Source organism: Myxine glutinosa, chromosome 11 (genome assembly GCF_964187855.1).
Source record: "Myxine glutinosa chromosome 11, kmMyxGlut1.1, whole genome shotgun sequence".
In the NCBI taxonomy this organism is placed as follows: Eukaryota; Metazoa; Chordata; class Myxini; order Myxiniformes; family Myxinidae; genus Myxine; species Myxine glutinosa.
This window is the reverse complement of record NC_136271.1, coordinates 20,680,308-20,703,034: the sequence shown is the minus strand read 5'-3', so window position 1 is coordinate 20,703,034 and position 22,727 is coordinate 20,680,308. Positions and strand designations below refer to the sequence as shown.

The 22,727-nt window shown below is 42.4% G+C and overlaps 1 protein-coding gene and 1 long non-coding RNA gene across 12 annotated transcripts in view; both read right to left on the bottom strand.

Moving 5' to 3' along the window:
- Nucleotides 1-22,727, bottom strand: part of LOC144894242 (uncharacterized) — a 939,403-nt gene that overhangs the window by 163,517 nt on the left and 753,159 nt on the right. The window lies entirely within an intron of this gene.
- Nucleotides 1-22,727, bottom strand: part of PDCD2 (programmed cell death 2) — a 79,288-nt gene that overhangs the window by 36,312 nt on the left and 20,249 nt on the right. For all 11 annotated transcript variants that reach the window (XR_013624915.1, XR_013624914.1, XM_078786468.1 and 8 more), the window contains exons 2-5: nt 14,830-15,160; nt 6,747-6,923; nt 1,399-1,502; nt 712-825 (exon numbers count right to left, since the gene is read on the bottom strand). Coding sequence is in view for 9 of the 11 variants with exons in the window: in XM_078786468.1 (XP_078642594.1) it covers nt 712-825; nt 1,399-1,502; nt 6,747-6,923; nt 14,830-15,160 (726 nt within the window). In the remaining 2 variants the exon portion in view is untranslated. The remainder of the gene's footprint in view (nt 1-711; nt 826-1,398; nt 1,503-6,746; nt 6,924-14,829; nt 15,161-22,727) is intronic.

The following is a 22,727-nucleotide window of genomic DNA, read 5'->3' as shown; positions in this document are numbered from 1 at the left end:
AAGCACAACAGCAGAGAACAGGGACATCGGGAGATCTGTTCAAAGGGAGAGGGCTGGGGGGGGAAGGGGTACATGGTCCAAAACAAATTGACACCACAAGGAATTTCAGGAATGAAGTCGGGGATTGAAAGATGTGGATTTGGGGTGTATTAACGGGGGTAGAAAAGATCAAGGTTTTGGATGGGGGAAGACGGATGGTGGTGGATAAAAGATTGTGGTGAACCTTTGAATGCAATCGTCAAAATACTCAAGATTAACATTGCTCCAATTCACACTGACCAATTGCACACTCTCTGGAGCACGGCTATATCGCATCACACGTGTCAGGTCAGCGGGACCCCAGCCCTTCATTGCCTGCGACATCACAGCTTATGGAGCTCCTTGGATGATTGCGGTGCAAACTATCGAGGACCTTAGACAAGGAAGTGCTCATTCTTTGTGGTGTTCATCACAGTCGATATTATGTTCAGTTTCTGTACTTTTAATTTAGGAAAATAAAATTAATGTCACGTCACCAGGTCTTCAAATGCAAACGACGAACTGCTACAAGACACAATTAAAAGCAAAGCATGGGTTTGTATCACTTAAAGCTTTCCTTTTGCAACAATAAACTATATAAAAACTTCGACCATCACCATATAAATGCTATTTTTTACCATATTAAAATGTAATGGTGTACTGCAAGATGCAATGAGGAAAGAGGAAACTAACCTGGAACTCAAAAGCGCGTTGAGCACCGCAGGAGCATGGTGGGATATCATGAGAGGAGGGTACATGGGAGTTAGAAACCCACAGGGGCGCTGCACCATGCCCGTAGCGGATCACCTTGGGTAAAAGACAATGAGAGACATGATCAATGAGGTGGATGGTACTTATAAGGAAAAGTGGAATAACAACGACAAATGCACTGCACACCCCCAACCACCCATCAATGCACCCGCAACCTTTGTAAAATCCAACCCTCCAACCCTCCCCCCCCCACCTTCCCCAATCCTCCACCATCCGTATCCTATTTCTAATCCTCATCATATTCCTGACCTTCCTCCTCCTCCTCCCAAACCTCTTCCACCTCTTCCTCCTACCCACAATTCCAATACACCTCCTTCTCCCCACCTCGCAATACCTATCCTTCTCCAGACCTCCCCTCAATGCTCATCATCTCCGTCATCCTTCAAATCTCAATCCTCCTCCTTGATCATTCATTCCTTTGCTCAATTACAACAGTTGCTCTCCCATCAGCAAGTTGCCTTTTTGCACCTTATTCTTCCACGAGCCTAATTTTTGCATATAAATAAAAAAGGCACCTAATTCAGAAAAAAATATATCTGATTACATTCCCTTTCAAAGGTTTAATCCACAAACTAGCAATTAAAAAGGGAAAGATATGACGGGCTCTACCTGTTTGGGAGCAATGGCAACAAGTCTTTCGAAGATGCGGAAACTTTGGTCCTCTTTCGACTCGTTCCTAAACATGGCTTCCAAGTCTTGCACATCTTCACCAGCTGTAAAAGAAAACAAGACAAGTCCAGATACATTCAAAGTACACCGCCCCCATGCCAAATAATTAAATATCCTACAGCGTGGCATTGCCGGGGCGCCTCAGGTGCCCGGCAATACCGCAGTGCAGCTCAGAGATTGCATTGGGAGGGAGAGGTGTACAATAATTGATCGATTAATTGCATAATTAAAATCAATAAAAGATTATCATAAAATATTTTCTTAATCAATTGGCTAATAGCATAACTAAACCACGAGTGCTTCATCCGAAGATGTATCTTTCAGAAATTTAATTAAATAAGTCACTAATAAAAAATTAAATTAATTGATTAATCAATAAATAATTAATCGATTAAATGATTAATCAATAAATCAAAAATATCCTTTATATTCACATTACTTGGTCACTGTCATGTCCAAATATTAGCTTCCCAGCTCGAAAGGTGCCTGAGATATTGCCCAGATGAGAAAGAAAATAAATAAATGATTAATAATGAAAATAAATAAATAATAATCCCCAAAAAATTAAATAGTTAATCAATTGGCTAATAGAATACATAAACCACCACCATTTCATCCGAATCTGTAACTTAAAAAAAATAATTAATTAAGACATTCATCGAATAATTAAATAATTAATCGATTAATTAATAAACCAAAAATACCCTTGACAGCCAAATCACTTGGTCATTGTCATGTCCAAATATCAGCTCCCAAGCTCAAAAAGTGCCTGAGATCATGGCCAGAAGAGAAAGGAAATAAATAAGTACTTAATTAATCGCTAATAATTAAATAACTCATCAATTAATTTACATCATCAACTCAATCAAAAAACAAAAAAATACCGTTTTTGACAAAGTACTTGCTCACTATTGTGCCGAAATTTCAGCTTCCGAGCTCAAAGGATGGCTGAGATATCGCCCGGACAAACAAACAAACAAGAAAACAAGAAAGAAAGAAAACAAGTACAGATACATTCAAAGTACACCGCCCTCATGCCAAATAATTAAATATCCTACAGCGGCAATACCGCAGTGCAGCTCATAGAGGCTGCATTGGGAGGGAGAGGTGTACGCTAATTGATTGGTTAATAGTATGATTAAAATCAATAAAAGATTATCACAAAATATTTTCTTAATCAATTGGCTAATAGCTTAACTAAACCACTCGTGCTTCATCCGAAGATGTATCTTTTAGAAATTTAATTAAATAACTCATTAATAAAAAATTAAATAATTAATTGATTAATCAATAAATAATTAATCGATTAAATGATTAATCAATAAATCAAAAATATCCTTGATAGCCACATCACTTGGTCACTGTCATGTCCAAATATTAGCTTCCCAGCTCAAAAGGTGCCTGAGATATTGGCCAAATGAGAAAGAAAATAAATAAATGATTAATAATGAAAATAAATAAATAATAATCATGAAAAAATTAAATTATTAATCAATTCGGTCACAGAACACATAAACCACCACCATATCATCAGAATCTGTAACTGAATTTTTTTTTTTTTTTAGTAATTAATCGAATAATTAAATAATTAATTGATTAATTGATTAATTGATTAATCAATAAATCAAAAATATCCTTGATAGCCACATCACTTGGTCACATGTCCAAATATTAGCTTCCGAGCTCAAAAGGTGCCTGAGATATTGGCCAAATGAGAAAGAAAAGAAATAAATGATTAATAATGAAAATAAATAAATAATAATCATAAAAAAATTAAATTATTAATCAATTCGGTCAGAGAACACAAACCACCACCATTTCATCAGAATCTGTAACTTTAAAAAAAAAAAAAAAATTTATCGAATAATTAAATAATTAATCGATTAATTGATTAATTGATTAATTAATAAATCAAAAATAGCCTTTGCAGCCAAATCACCTGGTCATTGGCATGTCCAAATATCAGCTTCCTCACTCAAAAGGTGCCTGAGTTAATGGTCAGAAGAGAAAGGAAATTTGATTAATTAAATAAGTACTTAATTAATCGCTAATAATTAAATAACTCCTCAATTAATTGATTATTCAAAAAACAAAAAATACCGTTTTTGACAAAGGACTTGCTCACTACTGTGCCGAAATTTCACCTTCCTAGCTCAAAGGATGGCTGAGATATCGTCCGGACAAGAAAGAAAACAAACAAGTACACATACATTCAAAGTACACCGCCCCATGCCAAATAATAAAATATGCTGCAGCGCGGCATTGCCGGGGTGCCTCCGGCGCCCGGCAATACCGCAGTGCAGCTCATTGAGGCTGCATTGGGAGGGAGAGGTGTACACTAATTGATTGATTAATTGTATCATTAAAATCAAGAAAAGATTATCACAAAATATTTTCATAATCAATTGGCTAATCGCATAACTAAACCACTAGTGCTTCATCCGAAGATGTATCTTTTCGAAATTTAATTAAATAAGTTATTTATAAAAAATTAAATAATTAATTGATTACTCAATAAATAATTAATCGATTAAATGATTAATCAATAAATCAAAAATATCCTTGATAGCCACATCACTTGGTCACTCATGTCCAAATATTAGATTCCCAGCTCAAAAGGTGCCTGAGATATTGGCCAAATGAGAAAGAAAATAAATAAATGATTAATAATGAAAATAAATAAATAATAATCATAAAAAAATTAAATTATTAATCAATTTGGTCAGAGAACACATAAAGTACCACTATTTCATCAGAATCTGTAACTTAAAAAAAAAAAAATTTTTTGTCATTAATCGAATAATTAAATAATTAATCGATTAATTGATTAATTAATAAATCAAAAATATCCTTTGCAGCCAAATCACCTGGTCATTGGCATGTCCAAATATCAGCTTCCTAACTCAAAAGGTGCCTGAGTTAATGGTCAGAAGAGAAAGGAAATTTGATTAATTAAATAAGTACTTAATTAATCGCTAATAATTAAATAACTCCTCAATTTATTGATTAATCCAAAAAAAAAAAAACGTTTTTGACAAAGGACTTGCTCACTATTGTGCCGAAATTGCAGCTTCCTAGCTCAAAAGATGGCTGAGATATCACCCGGACAACCAAGAAAACAAGAAAGAAAACAAACAAGAAAGAAACCAGAGTGAAAACTGAGTACTCTCTTTCAGCGTGCGTCACTGCCGAGCCCCCTTTGGTGCCCGGCAATGACGATTTGCAATGCCTGGAGATGGCATAGGAAAGGAGAGGTGTACAACAAGTACAAATACATTCAAAGTACACCGCCCCATGCCAAATAATTAAATATGCTGCAGCGCGGCATTGCCGGGTCGCCTCCGGCGCCCGGCAATACCGCAGTGCACCTCATTGAGGCTGCATTGGGAGGGAGAGATGCACACTAATTGATTGATGAATTGTATAATTAAAATCAATAAAAGATTATCACAAAATATTTTCATAATCAATTGGCTAATCGCATAACTAAACCACTAGTGCTTCATCCGAAGATGTATCTTTTAGAAATTTAATTAAAGAAGTCATTTATAAAAAATTAAATAATTAATTGATTACTCAATAAATAATTAATCGATTAATCAATAAATAATTAATAGATGAAATGATTAATCAATAAATCAAAAATATCCTTGATAGCGACATCACTTGGTCACTGTCCAAATATTAGCTTCCCAGCTCAAAAGGTGCCTGAGATATTGGCCAAATGAGAAAGAAAATAAATAAATGATTAATAATGAAAATAAATAAATAATAATCATAAAAAAATTAAATTATTAATCAATTTGGTCAGAGAACACATAAACTACCACTATTTCATCAGAATCTGTAACTTAAAAAAAAAAAAATTTTTTTGTCATTAATCGAATAATTAAATAATTAATCGATTAATTGATTAATTAATAAATCAAAAATAGCCTTTGCAGCCAAATCACCTGGTCATTGGCATGTTCAAATATCAGCTTCCTAACTCAAAAGGTGCCTGAGTTAATGGTCAGAAGAGAAAGGAAATTTGATTAATTAAATAAGTACTTAATTAATCGCTAATAATTAAATAACTCCTCAATTAATTGATTAATCAAAAAACAAAAAATACCGTTTTTGACAAAGGACTTGCTCACTGTTGTCCCGAAATTTCAGCTTCCTATCTCAAAGGATGGCTGAGATATCGCCCAGACAAACAAACAAACAAGAAAGCAAGAAAACAAACAACCAGAGTGAAAACTGAGTACTCTCTTTCAGCGTGCGTCACTGCCGAGCCCCCTTCGGTGCCCAGCAATGACGATTTGCAATGCCTGGAGATGGCATAGGAAAGGTGCGGTGTACAACAAACAACCAGAGTGAAAACCGAGTACTCCCTTTCAGCGTGCGTCATTGCCAAGCCTGGCAATGACGTTATACAGCGCCTGGAGATGGCATAGGAAAGGAGCGGTGTTCAACAACATTTGGGAAGTTAATGAAAATTTGGGGGAGGGAGTAGGGGTGTAAAACTACTGAAGTGACTGTTGAATGACAATCAAAAGTGAAGAAGAAAACCATGTTAGGGGTCATTGGCGAAGAGAAAGAGCGAATCATTTTGGAAACAGATGCTAAAAAGGGTGCATCTTGAGAATGGCCGTTCCCTGACACATGACATGGTCATATGAATTTCTTTCATGAATCACTATTATAACAACTTCAGTTCAGCAAAACACCAAATAAGGAACATCTGGTTTGGCCATCGTATACCAAAGTCTTTGTAATTCATGTAAAAGTGCACCGATGTCTATCAATGTCCTTGCACTGTATGTGGTTTATGTACAAGCTCCTCAATGAGCATCAGATGAATGTTTAAAAATAAATATTGAAACAAAACCTTTGTTGCATAAACTTTACATGTACATTACAACTAGAACAGGACTCGGTAGAGCACGTACCTCCGCCAGGCTTAACAGTTTACGTTTTGTATCCACTGATAGGCCGGATCTGGATTCAGACCTGAACCAAAATCGAGTCGCCTTGTTCTCGTCACCGAACCAACTCATCCACCGAGTTGTCATAACTCATCCACAACTTTTGAGATATCGTGCTCTATATAGTTTTACCAATAATGATAATAATAATAATAATACTGTAGCAGTAATTAATAAGCATACTAAAGCATCACGGTCAATCATTTTGTCAAAGTCAACAAAAGTTAATTTAAAAAAAAAATCACTCCAATATGAATATGATACAAACTTATGACACTCAAGCAGTAATTTAACATTTACCATAAAACAAAAACTCACCATTAAAAGATTTTGCACCTGAGGTAACGATCTCCTCAGCCAACTCATCATCTTCTTCTTCTTCATCAGTATCTTCATCATCACCTTCCTGCTCATCCTCACCCTCAGTAATTATCTCAAACTCTTGGAAGAGGAAGGAGTGTTTGTCAGAATCATCCACGCCGTCTTTTCTCTCACCTTTGTGTTGCAAGGCAGGGGTCGACAGCACAATCCATGGACAAAGATCAAAAACCAATCATACAATAATTATTCAAACAAAATATATACATCCTGGTTGTAGGATCAATGCTCAGACCACAAGGTCATCCAAGATTAGGGCTGTAACTTGGCTGCAAAAACTCGGTTTGGTTCAGGTTAGGTAATCTTGCCAAAACAAGACCGAAAGTCTAATAGCGGTGTAGCCGGGCTTGTTTAATACTTTAGTTGAAGAGGATAGTATGACCTGGGTGGGGATACCTGTTAGCAACTAATATAAGTATTAATTTTTTTTTGCATTGACACACTGGTTTATTCTACGTTTCGAGTCAACAATGAACCAACCATACGCCGCTTCAATCTAAAAACTTTGCAAAAATGACAAAGGGATTGCAGCGTTATGATTATATTTACTATATTATTAGTGTTAACTCTATTATTATTATTATTATTACTAGGGCATGCCCGTACTATATATATGCCCGTACTATATATCTATCTAAAATTATATCCCCCCCCTCTATTTACATGAAATGGTTTGGTCCATTCGCAACGCCAAAGCGAACGGCGAACGGCTTGCGAGTACAGTGACAATCCCCCCCCCCTCTATTTACATGAAATGGTTTCGTCCATTCGCAACGACCACAGAACCCCCCCCTCTATTTACATGGAATGGTTTGGTCCATTCGCAACGCCGGCACACGCGATCGTTCGCTGCTCTCTGATTGGTTGAATCGTTTTTTGGACATAGCTCGGTAAGTAATTGTCCGATTAATATGAAACCTTGAAAAGGCACATCCTCGGGTCCCCAGCAATATACCTGGCAAGTTAAAAGTATATCGGACCCGTGGTTGTCGAGAAACAGCGGTCACAGACAAACAAACGTACAGACAGAGATTACTGGAATTATAGATAGATTATGAAAACAATACTCCTGTATTATAATAACAATATAATAATCGGTTTATTCCAAAAAGACTTTCGCAGCCATGAATTAGTCAATTTACAAGTACTGCATTTTGATTACAATAATAAGTTACAATAATAATATAATGGTTTATTCCAAAAAGACTTTCGCAGCCATGAGTTGGTCAATTTACAAATACTGCATTTTGATTACAATAATAAGTTACAATAATAATATAATGGTTTATTCCAAAAAGACTCGCAGCCATGAATTGGTCAATTTACAAATACTGCATTTTGATTACAATAATAAGTTACAATAATAATATAATGGTTTATTCCAAAAAGACTTTCGCAGCCATGAATTGGTCAATTTACAAATACTGCATTTTGATTACAATAATAAGTTACAATAATAATATAATGGTTTTTTCCAAAAAGACTTTCGCAGCCATGAATTGGTCAATTTACAAATACTGGTTTTTCTGGCCCTGTGCCCTGTGCTTTTTCTGGTCTTCATCAATGATCTCTCTGACTCTCTTGAAAATCCTCTGTATCTCTTTGCTGATGACTCTACTCTCTGTCGCTCCATTCTTCATCCCTCAGATCGGCAGTCTGCTGCCTCCTCACTCTCTGCAGACCTGGACAAAATCACAGACTGGGCAAACAAGTGGAACATGTCTTTCAATCCTGACAAATCTCACACTTTTACGATGTCTCTCCGAAAAGACCGACTGGACAACCCTCCCATCCACTTTCTGAATAATCCTCTCCAAGAAGTTCTGTCACTCAAGCTTTTGGGTCTCTCTATCTGCCATGATCTTTCCTGGGAAAACCACATTTCAAATCTGGCCTCCAAAGCCAGTCGCCGACTGGGCATCCTCCGTCGTGCGAAGTCCTTCCTTGGCACACCTGAGCTCCTCACCACATACAAGGTTTTCATCCGCAGCTCAATGGAATACTGCTCTCCCCTCTGGGCTGGTGCTCCTGCCTCACACCGAGCTCGTCTTCACGCTGTTGAAACCAAAGCATTCAGAATCATTGGAATCTCCCGCGATGAAGCTAACTCCAAGGGCCTCTCACTCAGTCACCGCAGGCAGGTTGGTGGTCTTTCCATCTTCTACCGACTCCTCTCTGGCCTTGCCCCCCCAGCTCTCTCTGGGCTCTGTCCCACAAATATTCCTACAGGTCGCACAAGATCTGCCTGCAACCCTCTTATGGTCAAACTGCCAAAATCAAGACTCTCTGCTCACCTTCACTCCTCTTTTCTCCTGCCTCTGGAACAAACTCCCTCACTCTCTTCAATCCCACTCCACCCTCCAGGTCTTTAAAACAGCTGTTCACCACCATCTCTTATCTTCCCCCATCCAAAACCTTGATCTTTTCTACCCCCGCTAATTTCACCCCAACTCCACTTTTTTGAAATACCAACTTCTGTCCTGGAAGTCATTGGTGTCCTTGTGTTTTATACTTCTCCCTCCACCCCCCCCCCCCCTCCCATGCCTCCTCCCCCCAAGCCCTCTCCCTTCCACACATCTCCCTGCTCTCAAATGTTGTGTTTGTGTGCTTCACCTTCTCTCCCCATCTTGTTTTCCGCTCCCGCTTTTTGTGTGTTTTGTTTGTCTGGTCGATTTGTTTGTGAAGTAAATGTTAGTTCTTTCACGAGCCTCGATTCAGTATACAAAAAAAAAAAAAAAAAAAAAAAAAAAAAAAAAAAAAAAAAAAAAAAAAAAAAAAAAACTGCATTTTGATTACAATCATAAGTTACAATAATAATATAATGGTTTATTCCAAAAAGACTTTCGCAGCCATGAGTTGGTCAATTTACAAATACTGCATTTTGATTACAATAATAAGTTACAATAATAATATAATGGTTTATTCCAAAAAGACTCGCAGCCATGAGTTGGTCAATTTACAAATACTGCATTTTGATTACAATAATAAGTTACAATAATAATATAATGGTTTATTCCAAAAAGACTTTCGCAGCCATGAATTGGTCAATTTACAAATACTGCATTTTGATTACAATAATAAGTTACAATAATAATATAATGGTTTATTCCAAAAAGACTTTCACAGCCATGAATTGGTCAATTTACAAATACTGCATTTTGATTACAATCATAAGTTACAATAATAATATAATGGTTTATTCCAAAAAGACTTTCGCAGCCATGAGTTGGTCAATTTACAAATACTGCATTTTGATTACAATAATAAGTTACAATAATAATATAATGGTTTATTCCAAAAAGACTTTCGCAGCCATGAGTTGATCAATTTACAAATACTGCATTTTGATTACAATAATAAGTTACAATAATAATATAATTGTTTATTCCAAAAAGACTTTCGCAGCCATGAATTAGTCAATTTACAAATACTGCATTTTGATTACAATAATAAGTTACAATAATAATATAATGGTGTATTCCAAAAAGACTTTCGCAGCCATGAGTTGATCAATTTACAAATACTGCATTTTGATTACAATAATAAGTTACAATAATAATATAATTGTTTATTCCAAAAAGACTTTCGCAGCCATGAATTAGTCAATTTACAAATACTGCATTTTGATTACAATAATAAGTTACAATAATAATATAATGGTTTATTCCAAAAAGACTTTCACAGCCATGAATTAGTCAATTTACAAATACTGCATTTTGATTACAATAATAAGTTACAATAATAATATAATTGTTTATTCCAAAAAGACTTTCGCAGCCATGAATTAGTCAATTTACAAATACTGCATTTTGATTACAATAATAAATTACAATTATAATATAATGGTTTATTCCAAAAAGACTTTCGCAGCCATGAGTTGGTCAATTTACAAATACTGCATTTTGATTACAATAATAAGTTACAATAATAATATAATGGTTTATTCCAAAAAGACTTTCGCAGCCATGAGTTGGTCAATTTACAAATACTGCATTTTGATTACAATAATAAGTTACAATAATAATATAATGGTTTATTCCAAAAAGACTTTCACAGCCATGAGTTGGTCAATTTACAAATTCTGCATTTTGATTACAATAATAAGTTACAATAATAATATAATGGTTTATTCCAAAAAGACTTTCGCAGCCATGAATTGGTCAATTTACAAATACTGCATTTTGATTACAATAATAAGTTACAATAATAATATAATGGTTTATTCCAAAAAGACTTTCGCAGCCAGGAATTGGTCAATTTACAAATACTGCATTTTGATTACAATAATAAGTTACAATAATGCAAGATGCAAGTTATAAAATGCATAAACCAATATCAAGTTATTTCAACACAAAAAGGACAGAAGGAAAATCTAAAGTACTAGCAGAAGTACCCGGCATTGCCGGGCGGGGGAGGGGGAGGGTAGGGGAGAGGAACGGGGAGGGGAACGGGGGGGGGGGGGGAGCGAGCCCCTTGGCAAAGCGAGCGATTTTTTTTTTTCATAGCGGCATAGCGTTCATAGCGTCACAGCGATTTTTTTTGTCATAGCGTCGTAGCGTTCATAGCGTCATATCGTTATCGCGATTTTTTTTTTCATAGCGTCATGGCGTTCATAGCGTCATATCGTTCATAGCGATTTTTTTTTTCATAGCGTTTCATAGCGATTTTTTTTTTTTCATAGCGTCATAGCGTTCTTAGCGTTCATAGCGTCATCACGTGATCGCTCTGAGCGAATCGGCGCCCACCTGCTCTGATTCCGTTGATTCCGTGCGCTGAAATGCGCTGAGGTAAATATGAATAAAAAATATGGATCGTCAAATATTTTGAGTTCGGCCATGTTCGTCCCAGGCTCAATGGCCATGACTATGCCAAATATCAAGCACGTGAGCCTCTCCGTTTAGGAATCTATCGGTAACATTACACACACACACACACACACACACACACACACACACACACACACACACACACACACACACACACACACACACACACACACAGTGTTTTATATATATAGATTGCAATTTAAAATATCAAAATAATGAAGTAGATCAAAACAATGAATTGTGGTAGAGTAGACCCATAGTGGTTCATAACAAAGGCACCATGAAGTGTAGCGAGAATAAATAAATAAATAAAGCTGTACCAAGCCTCCCATGAAGTGTAACCAGACCGAAGAAGCCATTGACCGTCTCCCCGACCTCCATCCCACAACTCCGGGCGATATCCACAGTGTTTGCGCAGAAAAACACAGGGAAGTCTCAGGCACACGCAGCAGAGAACACCAAGGTCCACACGCAGACCAAGCAGTGAGCGGAGGAACGAGCACGGTGGTGGGCCCTTCCTGCCACGCCCTGTCGGTGGGCCCGATGTCGAGAAGATCAAGTCATGAGCATAGGGAGGGCAGCCGTGGCAGGAAGGGAGTGCCCATCTGTGATGCCAAGACAGATCCAAATCGTCGCCGACAAAACCAAGGAGAAGCATGCAACACAGAGCCAGGTGCGCAACGGAGAGCCAGGTGTGCAACGGAGAGCCAGGTGTGCAACGGAGAGCCAGGTGCGCAACCAGGATCCGAATCTGTTGAAATCCAGGGCAGTTCCCATCGAGGCAGCAGTCCAAGGACAGCACGGGCACGAAGGCAAAATGCAGAACCAGGAATATGACACCACTCACGACTCGCAAGTTTTCAGGCATTCTTCCATCACCATCATTGCTCAAAACCCCGTCGATGAAACCCACCGCCAGAAACCTCCCGGCCACTGCAAGAGCGGCCCAAAAGGTCATGAACCCGACCATCACAAAAACCACCACATTCACAAACAGGGGCACGCAGTCCATGCTGGCATGGGAGGGGGAGGGTGCATCTCGCCAGCACCAAGACCATCAGAGGGTCGGTCACTGCAGAACGACGTAGGCTTCAGAGGCAGAACCCCAGCACCGACCGAACCGTGTGATACAGGGAGCTTAAGGTGCCTGGACAATCATTATGAATCCATATTGAAGCATTGGAACCTTGTTGCTAAATTTCTACATGAATTAAAATAAACTAAACACAAAACTGAAAAACCTAAGGACTCTTTTCACCACGAGACAAGAACGATACCGGCTAATCCCAGTATTACTTTATTCTATGTTTCAAGTCAACAATGAACCGACCATACACCACTTCAATCTATGAACTTTGCAATAACGACAAAGGGATTGCGGTGTTACGATTATATTTACTATAGTATTAGTATTAACGCTATTATTATTACGAAAACAATACAACTGTATTAATAAACCTGGGCAAATTTGTCCGAAGCGGCCTGAGGGTGTCATGAAGGCATGAAGCCTAAGGCCTATACGTAGTGTCGTTGGAAGACCCGTAACGTCTATGCTTTCGGTATTTGATGATCATTTTAACAATCAGTTTGTTTGGGTTTCACACTGAATGAAAAACATAAAAGTAGAGCATGGTGATTGTGATATACAGTGCATTCAGAAAGTATTCAGACCCCTTCACTTTTTTCACATTTTGTTATGTTGCAGCCTTATGCTGAAATCGTTTAAATTCATTTTTCCCCTCATCAATCTACACTCAATACCCCATAATGACAAAGAGAAAACAGGATTTTAGAAAGTTTTGAAAATTTATTAAAAAAGAAAAAACTGAAATTTCACATTGACATAAGTATCCAGACCCTTTGCTATGATACTTGAAATTTAGCTCAGGTGCCTCCCATTTCTCTTGGTCATCTTTGAGATGTTTCTACACCTTGATTGGATTCCACCTGTGGTAAATTCAATTGATTGGACATGATTTGGAAAGGCATGCACCTGTCTATATAAGGTCTCACAGCTGACAATGCACATCAGAGCAAAAACCAAGCCATGAGGTCGAAGGAACTGCCTGCAGAGCTCAGAGACAGGATTGTGTCGGGGCACAGATCTGGGGAAGCCTACAAAAAAATTTCTGCTGCATTGAAGGTCCCCAAGAGCACAGTGGCCTCCATAACTCTTAAATGGAAGAAGTTTGGAACAACCAGGACTCTTCCTAGAGCTGGCCGCCCGGCCAAACTGAGCAATCGGGGGAGAAGGGCCTTGGTAAGAGATGACCAAGAACCCAATGGTCACTCTGGCTGAGCTCCAGAGATGCCCCCTCCCCAAGTTCAGTGGCTGTGTCAAGTAGTTGTGTGTGTGTGTGTGTGTGTGTGTGTGTGTGTGTGTGTGTGTGTGTGTGTGTGTGTGTGTGTGTGTGTGTGTGTGTGTGTGTGTGTGTGTGTGTCAGCTCCATTTCGAGCTTTAGACCATGTATTTAAAAAAGTAGACGGAAGGAGCACACAAACAGCAACCACATCTGATGTGAGTCAACCTCGAGCACTCCAATTTGAATTGCCGGGGCTCCTTCCGTGAGCCCTTGCTCACTCACGGCCAACTCAGCTGGCCAGGTAACAGTTACTGTGCCCGATTACAGTAACATTTTGCTTCGAAACTAAAAGAGAAACGACCATTCTACAGCACGTCCGATTCATATACTAATGCACATTCATACCGCACACACTTGCAAAATACTGCATTTACTTCAGTTAACATGACACAAGATATCCGAGTTATTTTCCGAGTTGACAGCCAAAGTTGACAGCACAATTTGCCGAGTTAGAGTTCGGGAACCCGAACGGTTCTGGTATCGCACTATCGACCCCACCCTTTATAAACTACTATATGAAAATTTTGAAAAAATAAGTTGGAATATATATATATATATTTTAATAATCGCTCTGCAGTGCCAAGCCTATGTAACTATGTGAAAGGTAACAATATTAAATTAAATGATCCCTGACCCCATCCCTTAGTGGGTGTAGAAATGTGTTTTGGCCCCCACAAAATAAATTAGAAAAAAAAGTGATTTGATTTCTTCAAAATGCCAGTGTGCTCGTGTTTAATAAATTTAATGTGGCAGTCTCCCGCATCTTAAAATCCAGAAGTGGCACAGCTCTTGTGCAAAAGCACTCGCACACAAACACGAGCAGTAAGATCTCACCTTGTGAGGAACATGCACCACGATGCCCAGCCCGCCAGTGAATAACCTGATGTTCCCGACTGCAGTAATGTCTTGTACGACAGCATGAGCAGACCGTCGGACCGTAACTGCCACAGACGGCACAAAGGTGTGGCATGACAGCCACCGGTGATGCCGTCGGGCCAACGGGGGGATCAGGCGAGTAGAAGGGGTTTATCCGAGGTAGTTGGGAGCGCAGAACAATAAATGGGCTGGAGTCATGGTGCTCAGTGTAGCAGTCAGTGTCTTGACAAATGAAGAAGAAGAGCACACGATGGAAGCAATGCTCCTTCTCTGACAGAGGAGCATAAACCTGGGAATGAAACATTCAAATGTCTCAACAATCCCTGCGAATCAGACAGCAATTGAAGAACAAATGAAAAGCGGAAGCGCCAATCAAATGGATCAAAATGCCTTTAAGATATTCACGTTTCAAATCCATGCCTCGTTTTTGAATACTTTGTTTTATTGTGGTTTGACACCACGTGCCTGTGAAACATAACAGTTGTTACACACGTACATGCAATACACAAGTTGTTAAAAAATATTTTAAGGTTACTTATTGACTGCCCCTCGTGTATGTATGTATGTATGTATGTATATATGTATGTATGTATGTATGTATGTATGTATATATATATATATATATATATATGGTATCTGTAATCTGGTTCTCCAACCTAATGAGCGGACAGCATGACGTCATCGCCATGCATGTCCGCATTGCCTGCAAAGCTCCATAGGAACCATCTAGCAGTGCGTCATAATCTATCTATAATTCCAGTAATCTCTGTGTGTATGTATGTATGTATGTATGTATGTATGTATGTATGTCTGTGACCGCTGTTTCTCGACAACCACGGGTCCGATATACTTTAAACTTGCCAGGTATATTGCTGGGGACCCGAGGATGTGCCTTTTCAAGGTTTCATATTAATCGGACAAGTAGTTACCGAGCTATGTCCAAAAAACGATTCAACCAATCAGAGAGCAGCGAGCTATCACGTGTGCCGAACGTGGCGAACAGACTCTGCCTCGGACGGCACATTTGAGAGCGTATTCATTTATTTCACGTTGGAAAACTATGTTGCCGTTAAACTACGCTTTAAAACTAAATAAAACTAATTTGTGATTCATCGTAACTGCGATTTGCGACCTTCCGGACAGTGAAGACTTCACTTCCGTCAGCCAATCACAGAACGCGTTGTTGCGAGCCGAGCCGAGCGCGTGCGCCATTACGGTTCGTAATTCGATTTCTTCCGGAGAAAATAATAATTTCTCGATTTCTTATGCGCATTATTTCTCCCAGAGCGAAGGGCGGAAGCGAAGAGCGTTGTTTTTTTTGTTTACGGGCGTACGGGCGGGGTAGAGCGTACGGGTAGCGTTTTTTTTTTTTTTTTTGGCAAGGAACGGGCACCCACGTACGGGCATGCCCTAGTGGATTATAAATTCAGATACTGTCACAAGTGCATGCAAAACTCTCAGTTACCGACCTGGTTTCGCCCTTGTTGGGGCTTCATCAGGGCAATGCAGTGAGGCTTTCCATACACTTGTAACTCTGTGAACCTTTCGGTTTTTATATCAGTCACTATGCGACCCCCATATCATCAGTGGAGAACCGCCAGCAAGGTGTCCCATACAGCTGCTGCTGCACCTTGCTGGGAGCGATAAGCACCGCCTGCACCTTGGCAGTGCAGGTGACTGATATAAAAACCGAAAGGTTCACAGAGTTACAAGTGTATGGAAAGCCTCACTGCGTTGCCCTGATGAAGCCCCAACAAGGGCGAAACCAGGTCGGTAACTGTGAGTTTTGCATGCACTTGTGACAGTATCTGAATTTATAATCCATTATGACGCACTGCTAGATGGTTCCTCTGGAGCTTTGCAGGCAATGCGGACATGCATGGCGATGACGTCATGCTGTCCGCTCATTAGGTTGGAGAACCAGATTACAGATACCATTATTAGTAACTCCCAACCGCAACCAGGTCGACTCCATATGATGAGTGGATACCAGAGATGACGTTACCGTGTGGCAGGCGGTGCTTATCGCTCCCAGCAAGGTGCAGCAGCAGCTGTATGGGACACCTTGCTGGCGGTTCTCCACTGATGATATATATATATTGTTACAGATACGACTTTGATGGTATGGTGGGCCGAGCGGGATGGCCGCCGTATCCGTACAAGTTACCCGATTGTACTCGAACGTCGACGAAGCCGCGCTATGCTGGCTCAATAGGAAAGAGAAGACACCCGGCTGGGTTATAATGACACAATACGACACCAGGGGTTCAGTTCTCAAGTATATTCGTACGGAAAAAGGTTAGATTACAGGGACAAGAGGGAAACATAGGAAGGTGGGCACTTAGACACAACCTTATATTAACCCTAGACAGACCACAGATAAACGGGACAACGCTGACTCACACGGGATTTGATGGCAAGGAAAGCGGCAGTCGATGGCTCAGGTGCACCTGGCTCCGGGACAGAATCACGTACGGTGGTGTCCAGCAGATGCGGGGAGGTCGCTCAGCGCTCGTGGGTCGCGACTTTGGTGGAGATGCCGGGGAGGTCGCTCAGCGCTCGGGAGGGTGGCGTCTTGTCCTTCCAAGCTCGGGGCGCATCTGACGTCACGTCCGGCGCGGGGCCGCGTATATCCGGCGGGGAGTCACGCCCTCGCTCGTTAGCTCCGCCCCATATGGCATCGGCCCATGGCTTCTCATTGGGTGCGGGGGTTACCGGCTCCGCCCTTGACGAGGGGCCGACAGGGAGCCCCCTTCTGGGTAACCCCGTCGAGCACATGTTCAATGGCGGCCAACCGAGCCGGAGTGAGGACGCATAGCCGCTGTTGTTGTGGTTGTTGTTGGAGCTTGAGATGATGGGAAGAGATGCGGGGAGGTATGGGAAGGTCCTAAACTCCTACTGGTGCCATATCATCACATTCTGGTGCAACGAAGAGTCATAATTAATGGAAACAAGTCCTTAACTGACATAGATTAAGAATAACTAGCAAGATGTCCTATAATTGTCTACGTGTGGTGCGGGGGACCTGGGCACGACATTTAATGGGGGAATGAAGGGGAAGATCGGCTCTAATGGGTGTTGTTTACAGACAATGGGACTAGGGAATGGGGTAAGGGGAGAGTTGGGGAGTATCGGAGAAGATAGGGGAATATTTACAAGCGGATATGGAGGTCAAATTCCATATTCGCAACATTGCACCCTTCTCTACCCTCGGGGCGTCCCGACCCGATAAATTTTTACCTACTTTAGTGTGGCACGCAATGTAGTTCCCTCTACTATTAACTCTACCCTGAGTGCGACAGTTTTATAGATATTCACAAATGAGTAAATATGTCCCCCTGCGACGTTGCACCCTTCTCCTCTCAGAAACACACCCACAGGATAACCGAATCCGGAAAGAATCCTCAAACTAAACATACAGCCGGTAGGGAGCATTATTTACAAGACTACGCTGATATTTACACTACGATCCAGGACCTGTCTTTGGAGGAACACATGCAGATGTTATGCATAGAGAGAGCGCGCTTGCCAACATCGATACACCAACCCACGAGTGCTCTGTGGCCGACGGCCTTTAATAACGTGCAGAGCACCCTTTCCGAGCATCAACAGCACCACCCCACCACCAATCGGTGCAGTCACCATTGTTCATTGGTATAAAAATAACTTCAACAACCCCTAACCCTGCAGGTGTCTCTTGCTCTTCTTGTGGTGCACTTGGTGTTACTTAAAAGTGGTTCACCTGTATGGCATAGGTGCCACGTTGACCCATAGGTCCATCCCCGGGTGGTGCTTGGCCGCAAACGAACTGCGGTCCATCGTGGGTGGCCACAAACATTGCGGTCCATATGGTGTATCGATCCCGGCAGCAAGCAGCGAAAGTGCAGGCCCACAACTGCGTCGCCAGCACCTCTCTCTCCTCTCTCTCTACCCCAAAGCCAGATCCTCGGAGGTGGGAGACAAAAACAAGACAAGTGAGCAAGGTGGTAAAGGCGCAAAAGTGCACGCAATGCAAGGTGATGCACACTGGGGGCACATGGGAACCAGGTGAGACAGGTACGTTCCTACCGTACGCCCCCCCCACCAGGTAACCTACATGGCCCCTCCCTTACCCCTTACTGTATCAACAAAACACAACACTACCCATAAACATCTACTTTACAAATCCACAAACATCCCTACTGTCTTCCCCGTTCCTCCCATATACCAAATTCGTCTTCTCTCCCTCCTAACCAATCAAATTTGCCATTTTCAACTCTCATCAAAATTTGCCATCTCCAACTCAACATCAAAATTTGCCATCACCAATTCATCATCAGTCCCTCCTAGGGAGGGAGAGATGGAATCACCCCAATGTCTCATCCACGTCGTGATGCGTCTCACAAATCCAACAGCAATTCTCATTTCCTGCACAAAACAAAGAAAACACAGGTGTGGAGTCATCATCATCACCACAGGTAAGTGGCTGCGTATGGTGCGACAGGTTCATCAATCCTAACTATTTCCTAAATGACTTTAACAACTTTACACTACCCGGGGTCTTTCTCCGGCCAAACCATTGGCCCTCTTACGCTATGGGTTCTAAAAACCAATTCCCATTGGCCAAACTGTGGTGCTCTTCAATTTGGGGTCTCACTCCCCCGATTCATCTCCCGGTGCCCTCGCACAATTTCTGGGCTGCGGCGTGTACCTCTCCCAGTGGGTCTACCCACCTGCACACCTCCACCACTGCAGTTGCCTCCGAGCTTACCTGCTCCTCACCCTAACCTAACTACCTGGGGAAGGCCCTCTGGCTCTCTCCCCACTCCGTGCCCTCTCTGGCACTGGGCTGCCCGATCCACACCCGGGATCCTCAGGCACCCACTCACAACTACCGGCTCCCAGAGCCCACCTGCGGCCTCACCTGGCCGACATCCTCACAGTGGTGGAGTGCCCAACCAACTACACACACTAACAGGCTACACGCCCAGCCATTTCCACAACACTAATGCACCCATTCACAACACCATTCTGCAACCGCACCACAAATGCCAATATCCAACCACAATTTACCTGCACCCTCTACCTAACACTTACATTACCCGCCCCGGGTGCTCGTGAAAGGGGTCCACTCTTCCCCCATCCACACCTTCGCACCATGCACACCACTCCGTACCACTCACTCCAACTCTCTCCACACACCTGTACCTGCACACCTGTGCTCTCACACCTGGTGCCACCTGCACCCTTCTCTCCCCAAGCGCATTCGCGCTGATCCACTCACTCACTACTCATACACTGCTCCACACACCTGTCCAGTTGCACACCTGTGCAATCACACCTGTTCAATTCTCACAAACACGGCATCATCTCAGCTAACTACTCCCTTCTGAAACTTGCGCTTCCCAGTCGTCCCTTTAAACTATTGCGCTCCCACGTCATTATCATCCACACTAATCTACCTGCGTCCCCACTACAGGTATCAGTCACTAACTAACCTTAACGTTACCTAATGTCAATCTCTTCTAGATCCCTACAATATAACCTAACCCACCCGGGCTAGTTTTCACTGCCATACACCCCATAAACTATAGCTCCTTTGCCCCATGGGAAAGATGGTGGATTTGCCATCCCACCACATCGGGGGTCTCTCACTACCAATTTTGCACATCAAATTTCAACAAATTAAAAATTTGCCAATCACTGCCCATCATCTGCCAATCCCTTGCCAATCATCAAATTTTGTTTTTTCTCTAATTTTGGGTCCAAAACACTAACCTCATCACCCAGTCTACTCACTACTGCCTCTCGGTGCGCCAATTCCTGTCCAAAGCCCGGCTTCGTAAAGCCAAGCAATGGATGCTGGTTGTTTTGTGCCAGCGGCTGGCTGCATCCTGCCTTCGGTGCAGGGAAGGAGGTTTACCCGGCCCGAGATCCCACGCATCACCTCGGCGTGGAGCCATCCAATGTCCCGATCTCGACCTGCCGGCACGTCTCAACAAAACGTGGTCGCCATAACGACCCTTCCTATCGGGCTGCAAGCTCCGCCTAGTGGAGCCTGGACGCGGCCGTTCAAAGCGAGGCCCGGCACGCACCGAGGGCCTGCTTCGGCTAAAAGTCGTTCTAAACTCTACCCCGTTTAACGTCGATGCTTCACCTGCATGCTTACATCCCGCAGCCCGTTCCTTGCTCACACATCCAGCCGTTTCCATGCCCCTCGTACCGTTCCTTACACACCCAGGTACACTCATTCCACTCACAGCCTTGGTCACACACCTGACCACCGAACACTTTGGCACACACTCGTTGGTAGCACACCTCACCAATACACCTCTTCGCGCCCCCTCCTCGGTCACCTCCTCTGTGACAATCACAGGTGTGCTCTCATTCGCACACCCAACCACGTGCCTCACCACCAACTCCAGCGTGCATTCCCACTCACGCTCTACCATTCCAGGTGTGCATCCTTCCATCCCAGGTGTACATCCTCGCTCACCTGTCACAACTAACTCACGCTCCATGTCACTCTCACTACTTTCACCTCCATTCCTGACAGCGCACTCACCCTTACTCTTGACAGCGCACTCTTTCCCCATGCACCTGTCCGTCACACACCTTTCTCGCGCACACTCTCCCGTCACACCCTCTGTAACACTCACCACAGGTGGACACTCTTCCTTACTTCTGACAGCGCACTCTTTCCTCATGCACCTGTCCGTCACACACCTTCCTCGCGCACACTCTCCCGTTACACCCTCTGTAACACTCACCACAGGTGGCCACTCTTCCTTACTTCTGACAGCGCACTCTTTCCTCATGCACCTGTCCGTCACACACCTTTCTCGCGCACACTCCTGCGCACACTCTCCCGTCACACCCTCTGTAACACTCACCACACCACGCTTCCATGTGCTCCCTCGCACACGCGCTACGACCGACTCACTCTCGCCAACACCCTCACTCCTTGGCACACACTTTTTCCTCACACACCCCAGAGTCGGACTTTCTCGCACACCTCCTCTTTCGCACACCAGACCTGTCACACACCTCACCAACGGCCTTTCACGAACTTCCGGGTCTATCTCGACCCCCAAGCTTATTAAATCACCTGGCGCATCATACGCACGACCATATTGGTCACCACTTACACCGGGTCCTCTTTCTCTTCGCTTCTCCTCCATCACCTGCGAATCCCTCATCCGGTTAATGAGCACATCATCACGATCCGAACACAGACTTTGGACCAATTCTTTTACCTCCTCTTTTATCTCTTTCTTATCCTCTCTCCGTCGCTTTTTAATTTCGCTCACCCCTTCTTCCACTTCTTCTAATTTTTGCTTCATCTCCTTCATCTCTTCGTGCGCCCCTTTAAGTTCTTCCTCTAACTCCACTTTATTTTTTTCTATGTGCTCCCGCACCTCCCGCTCTTTAACCTCCATTACCTCTACCACCTTGTCCATTTTCCTCGTCAGGTCCTCATGTACCGTCTGGCACTCTTTTTTAATTACCCCTACGTCCTTTTTCATCTCCTTCTGTGTCGATTTTAAACCCTCTATTACCGCTGTGTTCTTCTTTACCTGGTCCCCCAACTCCTTTTGTCCCACTGTCAGTTGTTCTACTCCCAGCGTCAACTCCTCTATACCACCTTGCAATTTTACAGTCCCCTTTCTCACCTCTTTCTCCATGCGCTCCTTACAGTGCCTCACCTCCTCGCGCACTCCTCCGACCTCCTCACTCACTCCTCTTCTGATCTCCTCTCCCATCACTTGCATCTCCTGCCCAGATGCCACCCTCATCTGCTCCATTTCCTCCCTGTGAGCATCCAGTTTGGTTTCTACCCCCATTCTGACCCCCTCTATCTGCTGCTCCATTTGTTT